At 35.0% G+C, this 19,192-nt stretch overlaps 2 protein-coding genes across 2 annotated transcripts; both read left to right on the plus strand.

Annotated features, from left to right (window-relative positions):
• Positions 1-1,217: 1,217 nt before the first annotated feature.
• LOC132187963 (auxin-induced protein AUX22-like) lies at positions 1,218-5,033 on the plus strand. Its single transcript, XM_059602386.2, has 3 exons — positions 1,218-1,563; positions 2,878-2,974; positions 4,925-5,033. Exons 1-3 carry the CDS (start codon positions 1,218-1,220, stop codon positions 5,031-5,033), a joined length of 552 nt encoding a protein of 183 aa, XP_059458369.2.
• A 3,270-nt stretch (positions 5,034-8,303) lies between these two features.
• LOC148584993 (uncharacterized) lies at positions 8,304-9,001 on the plus strand. Its single transcript, XM_088517635.1, has 2 exons — positions 8,304-8,441; positions 8,537-9,001. The coding sequence occupies exons 1-2, from the start codon at positions 8,304-8,306 to the stop codon at positions 8,999-9,001; spliced, it is 603 nt and encodes a 200-aa protein (XP_088373761.1).
• Positions 9,002-19,192: the final 10,191 nt, after the last annotated feature.

A 19,192-nucleotide genomic window follows, 5' to 3' on the forward strand; every position in this document is an offset into this window, starting at 1 on the left:
TCGGATACCTTTTGTTAAAGGCTGACTTTTTTTTTTATCTATTGGCCGATGTAGGAAAAAAGAAGAAACATATATAGAAAACAAAGATAAATTTCACGTTAACTCAAAATCTCACTAAAATAATGATAAGAATAGGTTGAATTACAGTCTCGTAACTAGTCTTGATTGAGTCTCACCACCAAAGAGAAAACGAGACACCCCTCCAGCAGAATATATGTTTATTTATCATTCTAATCTGTCTTCGTAGGAGTACAAAAAAACACTCAAGACTCTTAACAAAAATTTTGACTTTAATTTGACTGAATTTTTGGCTAAACTCATTATTAAATTATAAAATAATATAACTCTTAAAAATTAAATATTAATAACCTAAATAATTTATAAAACCTAAATAAATCTAAAGAGATAATTAACTTAACTCTGTCTTCCCGTGTCATTGGCAGAGACGTTAAAGTTCCCTGTGAGGGCTTGAGAATCTTCCTCCAACACCAAATAAGTAGCAGAAGATGGGAAGTTGAGCAACCAAAATTAATTATCTGCACCTTCCTTTTAAATAATTTATTGCGAAGACCCCAATCAGGCAAATCACACGGCATGTTCCCAATCACCTATTCAATCAGACGGCCAAGGCTAAATCCCACAAAACCACCAAACCACAACAGCCCTAGGATCTGTCCAGCTTAGAACAGCAGATGCTCTATATGTCATTCCCTTCCTTATGTTTAGGAAAAATTTCAAAAAAATCACAAAAACTTACTCACATCAGATTTCCTACACTTAACCAACCCTCAAGAATTGCTACAGTGCTTCACAATGTATAAGGAACCACTTTTGGTTCCTTATATATATATCTAAACATTTATCTTTCATATTTTTGTCTTAGGGATTGTGTTGAAATTTTGTGAAAAAAGTAAAGGTAGGTGAGAAACTTGTAGTTTGTAAAGAAATAATATTTTAATGGTATAGAGAGAAGTTATTGTGAAATATATTTTCATAGGGAAGTAAAAAGTAGTTTTGTATCTTAAACTTATGAAAAATTAAAAGGAAGCTGCTGCAGTCCCCACACTTCATGCGACCACTAAGTCTTAGTTGACCTGTCCTCTCTATTCACTAGCTATAAGAAGTAGCCGTTTAGACAGTTTTTATTATTTATAAACCCATCAAACAAAGCTGAAGCAAATATATAGCCAAAGTACCTTAAAAAAAAAAAAGAAAAAATGGCAAAAGAAGTTCTTGGACTTGAACTTACAGAGCTTAGGTTGGGCCTCCCAGGTGGCGGTCATAGTATAGCGGAGAAAAATGAGAAGAAGAGGGTGTTTTCAGAGATTTCTGGTGATCGGAATAAGACCCAAGTCGTGGGGTGGCCTCCGGTGTGTTCGTACCGAAAAAAGATTAGTTTGCATCATGAGAAAGATGATCATGATCACCTCCAAAGATCGAAAATTTACGTGAAAGTTAGCATGGATGGAGCACCAATTATGCGCAAGATTGATCTCAGCATGCACAAAGGCTACTCCGATCTGGCGGTAGCATTGGAGAAGCTCTTTGATTGCTTTGCCATCGGTGAGTGGTCTTATTTTCGTTCCTATATATATATATATATTAATTAGATAGAAATTGTAAAAGCTTTGGCTTAACCAAGCAAGGGTATATTTTGCGTTTTGGTTGCTCTAGATGTTTGAGTCGAATTAGGATTCTCTTCGATTCATTTAAACTGGAGAATATTAAATTAGTAAAAATATATTTTTGTCCTCTCAAACCCAATTCATTTGAACTGGAGACGATCCTGTTCCGTTTGAGTTGGTTTGGATTTAGCATTCTTTTATATGCTTTGTCCCTTGCCTTATATATATATATATATATATATATATATTTTTTTTTTTTCCAACTTATTTTATTCTGAAAAAAAAAGAAAAACTTAGGTCTTTGTTTGCATATATCTAGCTGAGCAAAATTTGTAATACGCTATTCAAATTTTATATTTTTAGAATTCATTCTCCGAGAGAACTGCTATTTTATTTTGTGAAACGATCTTGGAATTTTTTGCATAATGCATGTAAAAAATGGACAGAACACCCCCCCCTCCCCCCCCCCCCCCCTTCTTTTTTTTAATGCTTTCTAAAGTGTCTTTAGTCTTCTTTTTCCTTTTTCTTAACAATAGCAAAATACATGGGTATCCTTAAAAAAAGAAACATTGATTCTGCCTTCTTCAGATAAAATTATCAATTTTGTTGTGAAAATTGCTTTTGAAAAGTGACTTCTTTGCAAAATTTATGAAATTAATGTGATAGTTGATACTAAAGCTGCTGCAGGAGAAAAACTTTTTCTATAAACTGAAATGTAGAAATTAAATATATTAGTGGTGAATTAACTCTCTCTAATCACTGATTTTTGTAGTTTAATAGTATTTTTTTTACACTACAAAAGTAAAACACTTGGATGTAACTGTTCATAGGTATTGGTGGAAACTATATGTAATTAAGACATATATTCCGCTATTAAAAAACAAAGTATTGAAAAGATATAGAAATAGAAAAATGCTAGATACATAATTTTATCAAATAATGCTGAGGGGCACTCCTAACTAAACTTTTAATTATTCCTTGTAAAAAAAAAATTAAAAATTAAAAAAAAATTAAAAATTTAACAGTTGATTGAGACATGAGAGTACCACGTCAACAATGTTGGGTAGAATTATAATATCTAGCATTACTCATAAAGATAATAAAATCCTACCCATATTATAAGTAATTAATTAAAGTCAATTAAGTAAAAGTAAACAAATAAATTACAAAGATATGTAGTTCCCACAAACAAAAACAAGAAGACATTAAATAATGCTGCTTATATGTATATATATACATGATCTGTTGACAGGTGATCAGGCGTTGAAGGATGCTGAGAGTTCCAAACAAGTTCCGATTTATGAAGACAAAGATGGAGACTGGCTGCTTGTGGGAGATGTCCCCTGGGGGTAAATTAATACCCTCTAACTAATCTATCTCATTTATCAGTATTTTACTCTATATATATGAAAAATTACTAATAATAATTCATGAAAAAAAAATTATTCACTCTTCCAAATAATAGAAAGATGAGTTCAAATTTTTAAAAGAAAAAAAAAGAAAAGAAAAATTGATTTAAATTTAAGTGCAATGTTTGTTGGAAGTTAAATATAATAAATACTTTCGGTTTAGCATACTTTAGTCACTTTTTTGGATGGATATCGAGAGTTACAAGTTTATCAGGTTCACGTTCTCCTTTCTATTTAGATCAAGAGTGGGAGACCTCCTTCTTGTAACCCTTTCATGTATTCAATTAAAAAAAAAAAAAAAACGAAGTCCCAATCAAATTAGATAATTGTATTAACAAAAAACGATAAATACAAAATATAGACCGTTTTTGGATTTTCAGGCATCTACATTACTGTTTCGTGTAGCGTATGATAGTAATAGACGTGTTAATTATGAGTCAATTGACCGGCCGGGGGAAGATTCGTATTGAGTCAATTCCCCGTGTTTAACAAGCAAAGGCTTCTACTGCATATATCAGAAGAAAAAACATTGAAAAAGAATGGTCGTTTGTTATTATTATAAGGTTGAATCTAGTTACCAGGAAAATTTGCATTGAAATTGCGACCTGTTTTATCATATATATAAGTTTGCGTAATCATGAAATTATGTACCATTCTGGGAAGTCAACATTATTTTGTGTAGTTTTTCTTTGGTCTACAAAAGCGGTATATATGCTGGTTATGGTTCTTGTTCTCACAGTTAGAAACAAAAATTTGACGATGGATTTTCTCGTCAGTGGAAAAAATAATGGTGCCAATTTCATTCTTCGGCTTTGGAACACCAACAAAACAAACTACCCTATCTTGGACCCGCCACACGCTACCCATGACTGACCACTGAGTGTTGCATTGTTGGTTAGGGGTGTACATGCGGATGCAATTATTTACAATATTTGCAGCTGTGTTCACAAAATGCTGATATCAGTGTTAGATATCCACATCTGCATTTGCATCATGTTTTTACTAACTCGATCCGTGCAATTTTTGTTCTTATTATCTGCTATCTGCATATTAAGTAATAAGCTTTTATGCCTATTTTATTCTTTTTGGCCTTTTTTGAGTATTTATTAGAGCTTATTATTATTTTAAAAATAATTTGGGCTGAATTTTAGTGTTTTGGGCTTGTTTTAATATATTTTAAGCCCCAATGTTTTGAAAACTATATTGATTTCATATATATATATATATATATATATATATATATATATATATATATATATATATTTAAAAGAATGTAAACATAACCTATACTTAACCCAAAACAACTTCATTTTGGTATTAAACACCAAAACCACATCATTTTGGTAAATTTATTAAATATAATATATAGAGGCTATTGCTAATTGCATCTGCATCTGCATCTGATGTGCTGATAGTGAATAGCGGATGCCGGCGGTTAATATCCGGATACGCGTACAATTGAGAATGTTGTAACTGGAATGCATTATTAGGAAGAAGGAAGAAGGCTTCTTGGCCACATTTCCAATTAAGTATCAATAGAATATGAACTAAATGATTACATTCATTATCTTTTATTTGTTTAAATTTATAGGATAAGTGTTAATTTAAAATGGTATCAAAGTAAAGGTTCTGAATTCGAATATTGTCTCTGTTGCTAATATCATATTTCAATTAAATATTTCACGTATTTGACGTCACTTATTAACGTAATGCACCACTTAATTAATACTTGCTTCTTAATTGGGTATTGAGAAGGGTCCTAATTTATTTAATTAAATGCTCCTAGTTCTCATAAATTATCTTCTTTCAAATCATTTTATTTGTTTAAAAAAAACAAAAAAAAATTATCTGGTTGCAAGAGCTTAGTAATCCATGTTATAATTTTTACAGGATGTTTATTGAGTCATGCAAGAGGCTGAGGATAATGAAGAGATCAGACGCCCAAGGTTTTGGACAGCAGCCCACAGGAAATATAAAAGATTCGAGACTATCTAAATAATTGATGTTGGTTGTTTAGTTAATTAAGCACACGGACAATTCCTGTTGAAATTATCACGAATGTGATACTTTGCTTCTTTATTCGGGATAGGACCATACAGATAGAAAAGATATTTCACCTCCTCATAAATTGATGTGCTATTAATTAATATATGTAATCACAATTTGTTCTTGAAATTAAAGGTAAGTAAAATGAAAATGAAACTACGTAAGAGTAGTATAAAAGATTTGAGTAATATTATTTAGTAGACTGCTATATGACTGATTTACAACTTGATGATGTGGCAGTAAAAGTCAGCCATTAGATTAGTACTTGTAAAAAATAAAGGAAAAATTTCTAATAAATCCCTGAGTCCAATGTGTGAAAACAAAAAACTCTCTCAACTTTTTTTTTTTTTTTTTTTTGGAATTTTTACTCCTTGAGTCCATCGAAAAGGCGAATTAAGCCCAACCGTTACATATCTCCCAAATGTTTAACGTTCATCTATCCTTAACTAAATGCACTGTTTCACGCATTGTCATCTTAGTCCCAAGTTTTGATCCTATATGTCACAGTCGACATGTAGGATCAAAACACACCGTTTTGGAATTAAGGGCAAAATGGTGCGTCTGATTAGAATCGCGCAGCAGGTACATGGGGGAGTTTATTTTGAAACCTAGGTCTTTCTTCTAAAATCTCCAAACCAGCACTTCACACTCCCATCTAAGGCTAGGGTTCCATTCACACTCCCGTCGTCCACATTCACTCATTGAAAGCATTTTGGAAGGAAAAGGGGTGGGTTTGTTGCCATTGTAGTGGGTTCGTTGATTCTGCCAAATCATGATTCTACGAAAATGATTCTGCCAAATGAAAGTCATGTTTGTATTTTATACTGTTTGTGGCGTTTGTGGTCCATGTGTTTTGGTCGGTGTGGGAGTAAGAAAAGCTTTTTGTTTGTTCTTTATTTCCTTTTTCATTGTGAACTTTTGGGGTTTAGTGGTTTTGTCCATAATAGCCAAGGTTTGTGCATTTGTGGGTCGTGTTTTGTCCCCAAGGTCGTGTTTTGACAATTGGATGTGGGTCATGCATGTTGAGAGGGTTGGGAGTAATTACAACAAGAATTTGTGGTATTTTGGTAGTTGAGGGATGTTTATGTGAATGAAGTAACCTGTGCACATGGGTTGTGTCATTGTCCACTATTTATCATGTTTTTTTTATTGAAATCATGGTTCAAATGCTTGCCAATACATGCAATGTCTCTGTTGTCTTTCATGCAATGTTGACATGTTCACAATGCATTCTTCTTCTTCTTATGTTTTTTTTAACTCTAATTGCACTAAGAACTTTGTTTACTTCAACTTATATTGTAACTAAGGTTAACTGTGCTCTAATCTTTGCCACAGATATGTTGGTCAATGCAACAGATCCCATTTAAGTATATTAGTGGTGATGTTCATTAGGTAAAAGAGTATGATGTGGACTATTTTAGTTTGTGGGAAATTAAGGAGCTAGTTCACAATTTATGATTTATGAATGATGTGGGATGCTGGTACGATCTAGGTGACAATCATGAAGATGTGCTACCTTTCAGATGTGATGCAGAAGTGGTGGACTCTGTTAACATATTAGAAAGTTACCGTTTGGAGAAGTGCATTTATATGTTCGGCTTATGGTAGATGATGTTGTACTTATAGATAAGCATTTCTTTCTGCCAGCTCCTGGAGGACGTGTCAGAGAAGGGGGGAGTGGGGTAGTAGTTGAGGATAATGTGCATGAGGGAGATGGTCAATCGGGAAGAGATGGTGGGGATGGTTTGCCTGGAGGAGATGGAGGAGATGGTGTTGAAGGTGAACATGGGGGAGATGTTGGGGAAGGTGAACATGGTGTAGATGGCGAAGGTGAACATGAAAAATCAAGAAGATCTAAAACCACACAGGTCAAGAAGAGGGTTGCTCGTAGTGTTACCACTGACTGTGCAACTCCAAGCAAGCAAAGGACCTCCACAAGAGGAGGTACATTATATACCTTTTATTTGTTTAAGATTTTATGGACAAGAGGAGGTACATAAGATTATATTCTTTTAAGTTTATTGGCTTTTAGTTTATTCTTTTATATTCTGAGTAGGTTCATCATTATATTTTTTGGTTTTTTCAGTAAGAGGAAGAAAAGACACTGCTGTCAGGACTGCAACCACTAGACTAAGAAAAAGAAAAACACCTGATGGTCAACCTATTTCTCAATATGAAGATCAGGAAAATGTTAATGTTGATATGGATAACATCGAGGTTGGAAAAAAAAAAATCAGTGGTGGTGGTAGGGGTGGTGCTACTAGGACTGGTAGGCCAAGGAAGACGAATGAAGCTGAGGTTGAAGATGAAGATCTCGAGTCTCAGTTGAGTGACTTCCATGAAACTGATGACGAAGATGATGACCTATTTTATTCTGAAGTGCCCAACACAGATAAGGACCACATGGATAATTGGTGGGACAATGTTGATTGTAGTACACGTTTGAAAGGAGCCAGCAGTGGGGATGAAAAATCTGATGATGATAGTGATGGTTTTAGAAGTTTAGAAGGTAGTAATTCTGATGATGTTGGAAATAAAAAGAAGCGGTATAAGGAGTTTAATGAGAAACATGATTTGAAAGTTCTAGTGGAGCTTGAAAATGGAATGTTATTTGCAGATACATATTCCTTTAAGAGAGCACTGAATACTTATGTTGTATACAATGGGTTCAATTACTTCTACAAGCATAATGACAAGGGTAGAGTTAGTGCAATCTGTAGAGAGAGACATTGCTCATGGAGGATTCATGCCTCTATTGATGCTAACAGGACTTCAATACAAATTAAAACTTTCTATCCAGAGCATGTATGTGGTAATCATTATGAAAACAATAAAGCTGATGTCGAGTATCTTGTCTGTATGTATAAGTCAAGTTTCAAGGATGATCCCACATGGACCCCATATGCATTGCAACAAATGGTGAAGAGAGATTGTAACATAGATGTCCCCATTTCTCGTTGCTGGAGAGCCAAGGAGGCATTTTTACAACTTTTTGGTAGACATGCCAAGCAATATCGTCAAACCAGGAGATAGGCGTTGGCATTACTAAGTACCAACGCTTACATTCAGAGAGAAGGAGCATTCTTCCAATAGATGTATATCTGCCTTGATGCTTGTAAGAAGGGGTGGTTGTAGGTCCATCATTAGTTTGAATGCTTGTCATCTTAAGGGACAATATGGGGGTCAATTGTTGTGTGCTATAGAGAAGGATGGCAATGACGACATGTTCCCCATTGCATTTGCAGTTGCCGAGGCCGAGACCAGAGAGTCGTGGGAATGGTTTATTCATATGTTGATGGATGATATATTTGTTGGATCCAAAGGTGGACATGGTTGGACTATTATATCTGATAGGCATCAGGTATTTTTCTTAGACTGGTGTAGTAAAAATATTGTTGAGTTCTTTTAGTTTATTATGTTCTTATATATTATTCAGTGTTATATGTATGTGCGTAGGGGCTTAGAAATGCAGTTGAATTTGTGTTGCCACATGCTGAGCATCGTTTTTGTGTTCGACACCTACACGCAAACTTCAAAAGGAAAGGCTACACAAGGAAAGATTTTAAAGATGAGTTGTGGGGAGCTGCACGGGCATCCAATATTTATGCATTCGAGCACCACATGCAACAAATAATGTTGATGGATGGAGGTGCACACAAGTACCTTAGTGGTGTACCTAGTGCATCATGGTCCAGACACGCTTTCAGCTACGACAGCAAAAGCAATATGTTATTAAACAACTTGGCAGAGAGCTTTAATGTTTGGATAGAAGATGCCAGGAGTAAGCCCACCCTTACTGTGGTCAAAGATATTCAACGGAAAATAATGGCACGCTTCCAGGAAAAAAGGGATGGGATCCAGTCATCGCAGTACTCAAAATGCCCAAAGATTCAGAAAAAAGTTAGAGATGTCAAAAAGTGATGCAAGAAATTGTATTTGTCGGTGGTAGAATGAATTGGAGTTTGAGGTAGACCACATGTATGATGCACGGCGTATAGTCAGGCTGGATAACCACACATACACAAGTGGGAGATGGCAACTAAATGGGATCCCTTACTTACATGCTTGTTCTGCAATTTACATGCATAAGAAAGAGCCGGAGGACTATTTAGATGGATATTACACGATGGATAAGTACATGTAGGCATATATAGCTTGAGTATATGGCATGCAAGGTCCAAACACATGGCCAGCTAATGATGCATGCGATGAATTCCTGCCACCTATTGTTAGAAAGGCTCCCGGTAGACCAAAGATTGGTAGGAGAAAAGCACCAGATGAGTCAATTAACCCATACAAGATAAGTTGTAGTGGATATGTGGTCAACTGTGAAAATTGTGGGGGTGCAGGCCATAATTACAAAGGTTGTCATCTACCTTTGAACCCGGATCGAAAGAGACGAAAACCAAAGAAATACAAGGCAAAAAAAAATGCTACTCAATCACAGGTTAAACCAAGACTATTTACAACACACAGTTCATATACCAAAATACTGTAGAGTTATTTTAACTTAGTGATAAGCGCCGAATGTTTCACATTCAAGCCCTTTAAACTCGCATATGTTAATTCCTTAGCATTATTGTTTGTTTGATTTTGTTTTGTTTTTGTGTTTCAAGGTTTTAAAAGCAAGATGCAATAAACTCCATCGAAATTGGTCTTTAAGGACATTTTGGAAGCATATTGAAGGCCTAGGATCGAGCATGCCAGCAAAAGGGCTCGAACGCCCCAGCACATGGCTTGAGTGCACCTGCGCTCAAGCACACAACCAGCTAAGCTCGAGCGCCCTCCTTTTGTAGCTCGAGTGGAGTCTTCCTTGGGCTCGAGAGTGCAGCAGAAGCCTTTTGCCACCTTGGATTAGGTTTTTCAGTCCCCAACTTAAACTAGAAGACTGACCTACAAATTTTCTCGGGTTTCTAGGGTTCTCCTAATCCCTATAAATAGGCCTCTAAACATTGAAGAAAAATACATTGCTACCTAGAGCAAAAATTCAGTAAATACTTTCTGAAGGCTTAAAGAGTTGAAGGAAAGTAGATCATGGCAGGAGGTAATCTCAGCAGCGTCATGAGCGGCTAAACCTCTCGTGGGGTATTGATGTAACTATATCCAAGCACAATGGTTTGATTGTATCTTAATTTAGAGATTTCCAGTTTATGCATGTTAGTTGTATAATTATGAGGATTGCTACAATTTGATATTGTTCTTCATGTTTAAATGCAATCGTTCTTAATTTCAAAATCAATATTGGTGAAATTCCTATCTTGTCTTAGAAAGTCTTTTACTTTTATTGAACTCAAATCATTCTTATTTTCTATGATTATGGGGATGATAATTATACAACGGTTTTAATTGATATATAATCAAGAGGGTTAGATAGGTCATGCCTAAGGAAGACGGATCGTACTATACCTTAGTTTAATATAATTTAGGTAGACAATCTGTGCGAACCGAAGATGGGTTATACTAATCCCTTGTTTATTTGTATCCTATTAAGGAATTAGATAATCCATACTTAAAGAAGACGGGTCATACCACATCAGAGTGGTTAGGTAGACGGTCTGTGCCAACCGAAGATGAATTATTCTTTTTCTTTAATACGGCATTTTCTTGTTTATTTATAACATGCATAGAATGATGGTAATCGCTTGTTTATGGTAATTTCCTGTTTGTTTTATCATGAATAGAATGAATTTATCTTATTAAATATGGTTAACCATTGATGTGTGGGTAGCGGTAAAGTCAATACCCTACCCTCTCTCTCTATTTTAATTCAATTATCTTTTGCGTTTATGCACTTTAGTCACAAACAAATCATAACTCTTTTCTTAAGTTACTTTTGATCTTGAGAACTTAATAACAATTCTCACGCAGTCCTTGAGGTTCGACACACTCAATATAGCTCTATCATATTCGTACTATTGCAAGTGGTAAATTATTATTGATATATTTTGTTCTAAAAAGACAACATCAATTTTTGGCATCGTTACCGAGGATTGCTTAACAGTTGCGTTATTAAGTTTTAAAGATTAAATCTAACTTAATTATTTTACGTTTTTCTTTATTTTTTATCTGATTTTCTGTGTTTTTCTTTTGTTATTTTATTTTATTATTATTATTATTTTTTTTACTGTTATATTTTTTTTTTACTCAGGTTTGTAACTGTCTAGAACTACTAGCAAGCTGCGCTCGAGCACATCACCCTTGCACTCGAGCCCTTCCTTGCCGACAATGCACTGAGCGCAACCTGCACTTTACACTGTGCCAGCATTGTAATGTGCCACAATGTAAGACAATGGTAGCACTTTTGTTACAACTTTTTTTGTTACGGCAATGTAATGTGCTGAGGATGTATGCAACCTGAAAATTTGGCACATTATGTTATGTTGATGAATTCATGCTATTTGGCATATTATGTTGATCAATTACTTCCTCATTATTGCATTATGTCAATTTAAAGTGGTCGGCTTGCATTACAAATTCATTCGTGTCTCAATATGTCTTTTTTTAGGTGATAATTTGCATTAAGTTTCTCAAGTTACATATTGCATTAAGTCTTCTCATACAAGTTATGTAACATGAGAAAAATGTATATCTTACATGACCAATTCATGTTCCTACTAAAACAAATTTGCCACCAAATGTAACATGCTCATTTGGGAAATGACACAAAATGTAACATTGTACTAGAACTACAAAAAAGCAAGATATTGAGTGTGCAAATGATGCAAAAAATGAACATACACATATATGCAACTTTGAGGGTACAAAGCACGACATTAACTGAAACTGCAACAAACCACAAATTCACATTCAAATCGGTGCAAACATTAAGATACATATAATTTAAAAAGTCAAATAGTCATACAATTTCATAATTGTCTGGCTAATCCCCTAATTTAGGCCAGGTTATACAGAACATACAATTGAAAGTTACCATTGTACACAATTTCAATCAAGGCACACATCAACTACCTCAAACCCTAAATCCAAATTACTACTTTTCCAAAACACAACATCTTGCTTTGCTTTATCAATGCCCCATCAACCATAGAAAACTCAGCAATGCTAAAATACCAAAGAAAAAACCAACAGAAATGCTTGGATCCTTGGTTTGGCTCTAAGGGATGATACTTCACTCTTTAGATAATTCACTTGTTTATACATCCCAGGTAGGAGTTCCTTTCCACGAGGACAGGTTTCTTTGTCATACCATTAGAAAAAACGACTTTGGCCAACTTTCTATTATTATGCAAAAAACGTGGCAATTAGGAACAAGTTCAAAGAAACAACCATTTCTCAGCACCTTTATAACAAATTCAAATACCGTTTTATGGTCATACATAGCAAACCCATAGAACCACCTCCTAGGATTGGCTACAGTCGTAGATGTTATAATTGGGGTTGTAAGGCCGCACTTACGCTGCACTAATTCCATATTGTCTTTGACCAACGACATTACAGACATCGACGACATTGATGGTGACTTTTCATTTTACAGTGAAACCCTAAACCATTAGTAGTAATCATTCTAAAATAGATGGAGGAAAAGATTTGCTATAGTCATAGTTTTATCACTCTAAAATAACATCAAGGAAAAGATTGACGCATCAAAGACAGTTGAAGTTTTTTTCTTTGATTTTCCCTTAGGGTTTCACCATAGATTTTCCTTTTGGGTTTCAACACAATTCACTTAAGATTTTACAAAATAAAATTTCACAAACCTTTTTCTACTTCCTAGTATAAACTTCATCTTCACTGTCTCCTTCCCTAAAAATTTTCTTCTTTATTTTCATCCTTCTCTGAAATTGTTGACATCAATAATGGAGGTGTTCTGTTGCTCAGGCAGGTGTTCTGTTGATGTGTGCCTCGATTGAAAGCATGGACCACAAAGGCAACCGATAATATAAAATACAAATAAGACTTTCATTTGGAAGAATCAACGAGGGAAAATTTAACCCACATTACCTTCGACTTGAACCCTAGGTTTTCGCAGAATCACGATTTGGCATAATCAATGAGCCTACTACAATGGCAATGAACCCACCCATTTTCCTTCCAAAACGCTTTCAGTGAGTGAGTGTGGACAACAGGAGTGTGAATAGAACCCTAGCCTTAGATGGGAGTCTGAAGTGCTGGTTTGGGGATTTTAGAAGAAAAGACCTAGGTTTCGAAATAAACTCCCCCATGTACTTGCTGCGTAATTCTAATCAAATGCACCATTTCCAAAATGATGCATTTTGATCCTACATGTCGACTAAGACATGTAGGATCAAAACTTGGGACTAAGATGGCAACGCGTGAAACGGTACATTTAGTTATGGATAGATAGACATTAAACAGTGGGGAGAAAATGTAACGGTTGGGCTTAATTCGCCTTTTCGATTGACTTAGTGAGTAAAAATTCAAAAAAAAAAAAAAAAAAAAAAGTTAAGGGAGTTTTTTGTTTTCATGCGTTGACTCAGTGATTTGTTGAAAACTTTCACAAAAATAAATAAATAAGGACTAACATTTACTTCAGCACCTTCTCATTTATATGACAGTCACATAACAATCTACTAAATAACATTACTCCTAACATTTACTTTCCAGTTTCCAACCCCTAGTTGGTACCTATTGAAAAAGAGTCTATTATCATATTGAAGGTTTAGTAAACATGGGATATGCATCATCCCAACTTCACCATCAACCATGGATGAAGAGTTTCTTGTTCTTGCTTTTGGATGTAGTAAGGTCACACAAATTGATTAAGAGATTTTAATTTAAAGGTTTTTTTTTTCCCCTTTCATATGGACAATCAAATTGTTAGGAGTCTAGAGTTGGAAAATTCAATGTCAAAACATCTTTGCCTGAAAGTTATAAGTTTAGATTTAAGTTGAAGCAATAGTTGATTGAAGACATGAGAATTCAATGTTGTGTACATATTCTATCTAACTAGTCAAAGTAAAATAATCATAATTTCAATTATGAAGTTAGATGAAAATCAACTTGGTGGTGTTGGAAAACTAATTCAAAATGCTATAATTTTTTAATATATGAATACTTTCTATTTTCAATATTTACTCGGTGAAAATGGACTATAAAAAGAAGACTAAAAAAGCTGGACAAAATAGCTTGTTCCAAGTGCTGTTCAAACGACCTTTAGAAAAAGGTATGTGGAAAGTGTTGTTCAAGCCAAACAGTGATGTGTGTCCTAAGTTGTGTTCCAAGTTAGGTTGAACTAGAGATGTTTTGAAAAACTTAGAAATTGGCAATGTTGCGAGCCCTGAGTCTTGTTTCAAGTCAATTCCAATTTGACATGATTTTAAAGAAGTTCAAGACTAACAATATGTCACGTTTCAAGTGGCATTCTGTGATTGACCAGTTGATGATTGATCAATCTACACCATTGATCAATCTATGTTGACACAAGCCTATCGAACAATCAATGAGGTACCAATCGATCGATGGTAGTCTGCATGCAAATAAAATTTGGACACCTTCGTCACCATACAAGACCATGCAAGACTATTTAAGGATAGAGATGCCGAATGTCACCCATTTTCACTCCTCTTCAGACCTGGAACCCTAAAGAGAGAAAGTGAGAAAGAAGAAGAAGAAGGATACTTGAAGTTACTATAACGCCTCGAAAATTAATTAACTCCCCGGCTCGTCTCCCAGCCTTATACCTCGTGGGACAAGACTGAGGGACCTCTACTCCTTTAAAAGAGAAGATACTAAGTAGTGGAAAGTAATAAAGTTCTATAAACATTAATCTTTACAACCAGAGCATCAACCAAGGCATCAAAGTAGCTGAAATCACACTATACAAGTCATATTTGCAAGGGATCCATTCTATACCTTAATATGCAAGCATGTATCAAAGCTATTAAGTCTACAGCATCACCCAAAAGTACTAGTTACCATAAGCACCGGCCTAATCTCGCAATAAGTCCTCAAGCATCTCTCGGATCGAATCCTCCACAATAACCGGATGCTTCGCGATATCCATCTTCTGTTAAACTATCTATAACAGCATAGTTGCACATATGGAGAAAAAAGTTAAATAATACAAGGGTAAGTCCGACGACTTAGTGAGTATAAATGCACATGATATACCCGTCATTAAATTATGAACTCAGTTATTTATAAAGCACATGCAACATTATGAGATGACAGTTTATCAAGAATGCAATATAGATATAATATATGCTTATAATCATGAGTAACATGTCATAGTTCAATAGTATGGTCTACCCAAGATATTACCTATTCTCAGTAGGGTTAGCGGTGTCCCGAGGGACCTATAATACAATGTTAGTGCCCCGATCATTGTACGCTACCGTCCACCACTAGCAGCTTGACCGAGTCCGACTTCGGGTTGCCCACGCTACTACAAATGTTTGTCCTGTGATGACCAAGCATTAGGGAATGGCTGCGCCAGTCATGAAAACCATTGGATCCAAGCCCACACACACACACATTTGACCGTAAAAGTTAACCTGTATAGTAAGCCCATGGCCGTTATCCCACACGTACCGGTGTACTTTGTCATACGATGCAATTAATCACATCCATCTTTTCCATGCATGCTTTTACAAGTCTCATCATTATCTTATTAATCAACATACGTTTTCACAAAAGACAGTTCACAGTAGTTCCATAATGTATTTCATGAGAGTTGCAAAATATGCATGTTTGATATATAAAAAATAGACGTGCAATGCAGAAAAACTAACAACAAGCATCCATTTGAGTTTGTATTCACCCTGGTCGTAAGGCTCCTCCATTAAATTCCCTTGAGGCTTCATAACCTCGAATTACTGAGAAAAGACCTATTATTAGTTCTAAATCCAACGAAAACGAACATAGAACATGAAAACAGAGGCTATCAAACAACTGGACAAAGTAGCGTTTGCTAGAACATTTCTGACCGTACATCTAGGTCCGTGGCCGTACATCCGTCCAGAAGGCTCGTACGTCTGGTCTCATGGCTGTACGTCCGCTCAGAAGGTTTAGGTAGAACCTCATTTGGTTTAACTGTCCTCCTATCCTCCCAAACTAGCTATTTTATTTCCTTTTTGTATTTTCTTTGTTTTATAGGTTTTTGGAAGAAAAGAAAGCGTTTACGGAAAAGTTCCAAGCTTAAAGGGAAAATTGCAAAGCCCTAGAAGATATGATTAAGCTTAACCAATCATAATATGATGTGGTTAAGTTTAATCAAATAAAGGAAATGATTAAACCAGAATTTCTCAAATTGGAGTCAAAATCGGATTGGATTCAAATTTGGATTCTGCACATGTCTTCGTATTTTGACCATAACTTTCATCTCAAATATCTGATTGAGGATATTCAAGCGGCATTGAAAATTTAACTCAAAATTCTATAAATCGTTGTGAAATAATACTTTCCTAATTCGGACTGTCGCTATGCAAAAATTACCCCGCAAGATAGGAAAGCAATTCTGAAAGAATCCTATTCCGATTTGGACTTAGGTTTTCTTTATCCTTATTGGACTAGGACTTAAATCTCCAAATTTCCTGGGATTACTAGGGCTTCTACGACTCTCCTAAGCTCTATAATATACCTCTAAGCCTCACAATTCAATACACAATTTGAAAGAGACAACTTTGGGGAGAGAAATTGGAGGCTACTTCTAGAAGCGGTTTTCGGTTCTTTCTTTACCTTTTCTTTTTAGTTTTATTTTAATTATGTGTAACTAACTCTTAAGGAGGGCTAGATTGAAGCCCTAATTATATTTATTTAATATTTCAATATTGGCGCCCCTGTGATAATCATATTGTGTTGCTTAACTTGATTAATTTCTGTTTTCTTGAATTCCTCATATATATGTGATTGGCCATTATATGAATGTGGTATGAATTAGTTAATTAAATCAATTTGGATGATCGAGTCCTGGGTTTAATAAGAGTAACAAAAGAAATTCACACCGGGTTCTTGGATTAATCAACATGGGAAACCGGGAGTAGATACCTATGCCCTAGGCCTCATGTGTTTGTCAATTTTCACAGTTTTATGCTTTCTTAAAGAACAAATTAGTAGACACCTATGCTAAATCCTTTAAGAAAGAAAAGAATTAGAGCAGACACTCATGCCTAATTCGTTGCTTAGGAAAATCAATAGCTTAAGGAGTAGACACCTATACTCTTAAGTTAGCAAATATTATGTATTCATAATATGATTGGATCATTGGCATATTGTTATATTATCTAAGTATGCTTAGTAGTGGATATCAATGCCCTACCTTTTCATTTATCTTTATATCTTTTTGTTTATTTTTCATAATATCAATTTAGTGACAACTTGATACTTTTAATTACTTCTAAAACAAAATCAACAATCTCCGTGGGATCGATCTCGTACTTGCTGTACTATACTATCATTGGATCTTGTGCACTTGCGAGTAAAACGTACAAAATATTATCTATTAATTAATGTAGTATTTGGTACAACAAGTGTGAATTCCCAAACCTTAGTACCTTTATCTTTTGTTTTACTTTATTTAGTTTATGTTGTCTTTTAGTTTTAAAAACCCGAAATCAAAAACCTTTTGAAACTAGGTTAGGATAAAATTAGTTTAGATATAAGTTGTTCTTTCAAAAATACAATTCTCTGTGAGTTAGACCTCGCACTTGCAATCCATTAAACTACAAACGATTCGTGCAATTACGAGTATATTAAAATTTGCACAACACAAGACATGGAAAACATCATGTGTTCCCACCAAGTCTGGGGAAGGCAACCATGTATGCCAATCTCCCCTTCCTTCCAAAATCACATCACTCCCCTCATCGATGTTATCTTAAGGACCACACGATCTCCTACTTTGAATTTCGAAGGTCATCTTCGGTTATCGGCGTAGCTCTTCTGCCAACTCTAGGCTGCACTCATCCTTTGTCTAAAGGTAAGCACCTTGTCACGAGTATCTTGAACCATATCAAGCTGATGAGTGATAAATCTTGTATATTTGAGCCCCTTAATTTACATTTGTTACAACTTTGGCTATGTTTTTTTATATATAATGTTTTGTATTAGTTCTTTGTTTTTACTGTTTTGTATGTTATTGAATAAAAACTGTAGCTTTAAAGAGAAAAATGCAAAGTTTGAAAGAAAGCTGAAAAATCAGCCAACCAAGGTAAGATCGAGCGCATCATCCTATGCTTGAGTGCTTGTGGGCACCCACGCCCACCAGCAAGTCAGCAATGCACGAGCGTTGTGCCGCAAAATAAGGAATGCATGCACGAGTGCGATCAAGCACACTAGCCATGCGCTAAAGCGCACTCGCGCAGTCAGATTGCGGCAAGACTCCTTTTACAAGCCAGATTGGGTTTTCAGTCTTCTATTTGGACTGGGAGACAGACCTCCGGATTTCCTAGAATTACTTGGGTTTCTTGGACTCTCCTAAGCCTGTAAATAGACCTGTAAGCCTTCAAGAAAAATAAACAATTTTGGAGACAATCAGATCCACAGTTTTTCTCTCTTTAGATTAGTTTTTTAGGTTTAGGGTTAGGTTTTATTTTTCATAGTCATGTGGAGCTAAATTCTCAATCAAGGTTGAGGAAAAGCCTCATCGATGAAGAACAACATTACTTTCATGTAAGTCTTTATTGTCCGATTTTATTGGATTTAATATTCAAATTATTTTACTTATTTTCAATATGTGGAATGATTCTTGGATATCTTTAGTGATTCAAGGATACATTTGATGATTTGAGATAATTTCACATAATTGTTGGCTTGGTTTTATTTGCCTAAAAAATTGGATATCCCTTGTGATTTGTTCTATGGACACATATGGTGTTTTGATTGAAATCGGATTATCTTTTGTGATTTACGGATACATTTGATGATTTAATTGAAATTTGATTCCTTTTGTGATTTGTGCAATGAATGGATACATGGGATGGTTTTGATTAACTTATTAGAAGCATAGTAAAGCATACACAAGATTTAATTTGTGAAAACTTCGGATTAATATTGATGAACATGGAGTATGTTGTTATGATTTGGTGAGTGTGGATTCCAAACCCTTACTGTTTTCCTTTTGTTTCACTTTATTTAATTTATGTTTTATCTTTTAATTTCAAAACTAAAAATCAAACCATTTTCGGAACTAGA

Source organism: Corylus avellana, chromosome 6, assembly GCF_965113065.1.
Source record: "Corylus avellana chromosome 6, dhCorAvel1.hap1.2, whole genome shotgun sequence".
Taxonomy (NCBI): domain Eukaryota; kingdom Viridiplantae; phylum Streptophyta; class Magnoliopsida; order Fagales; family Betulaceae; genus Corylus; species Corylus avellana.

What these genes read in the sequence shown, in the direction of transcription:
- LOC132187963 (XM_059602386.2), top strand. Translation starts at nt 1,218, where the DNA reads ATGGCAAAAGAAGTTCTTGGACTTGAACTTACAGAGCTTAGGTTGGGC. An exon ending in CTTTGATTGCTTTGCCATCG is followed by an intron (nt 1,564 to 2,877) that starts GTGAGTGGTCTT and finishes ATCTGTTGACAG; the next exon opens with GTGATCAGGCGTTGAAGGAT. An exon ending in GTGGGAGATGTCCCCTGGGG is followed by an intron (nt 2,975 to 4,924) that starts GTAAATTAATAC and finishes TAATTTTTACAG; the next exon opens with GATGTTTATTGAGTCATGCA.
- LOC148584993 (XM_088517635.1), top strand. Translation starts at nt 8,304, where the DNA reads ATGTTCCCCATTGCATTTGCAGTTGCCGAGGCCGAGACCAGAGAGTCG. An exon ending in TTATATCTGATAGGCATCAG is followed by an intron (nt 8,442 to 8,536) that starts GTATTTTTCTTA and finishes GTATGTGCGTAG; the next exon opens with GGGCTTAGAAATGCAGTTGA.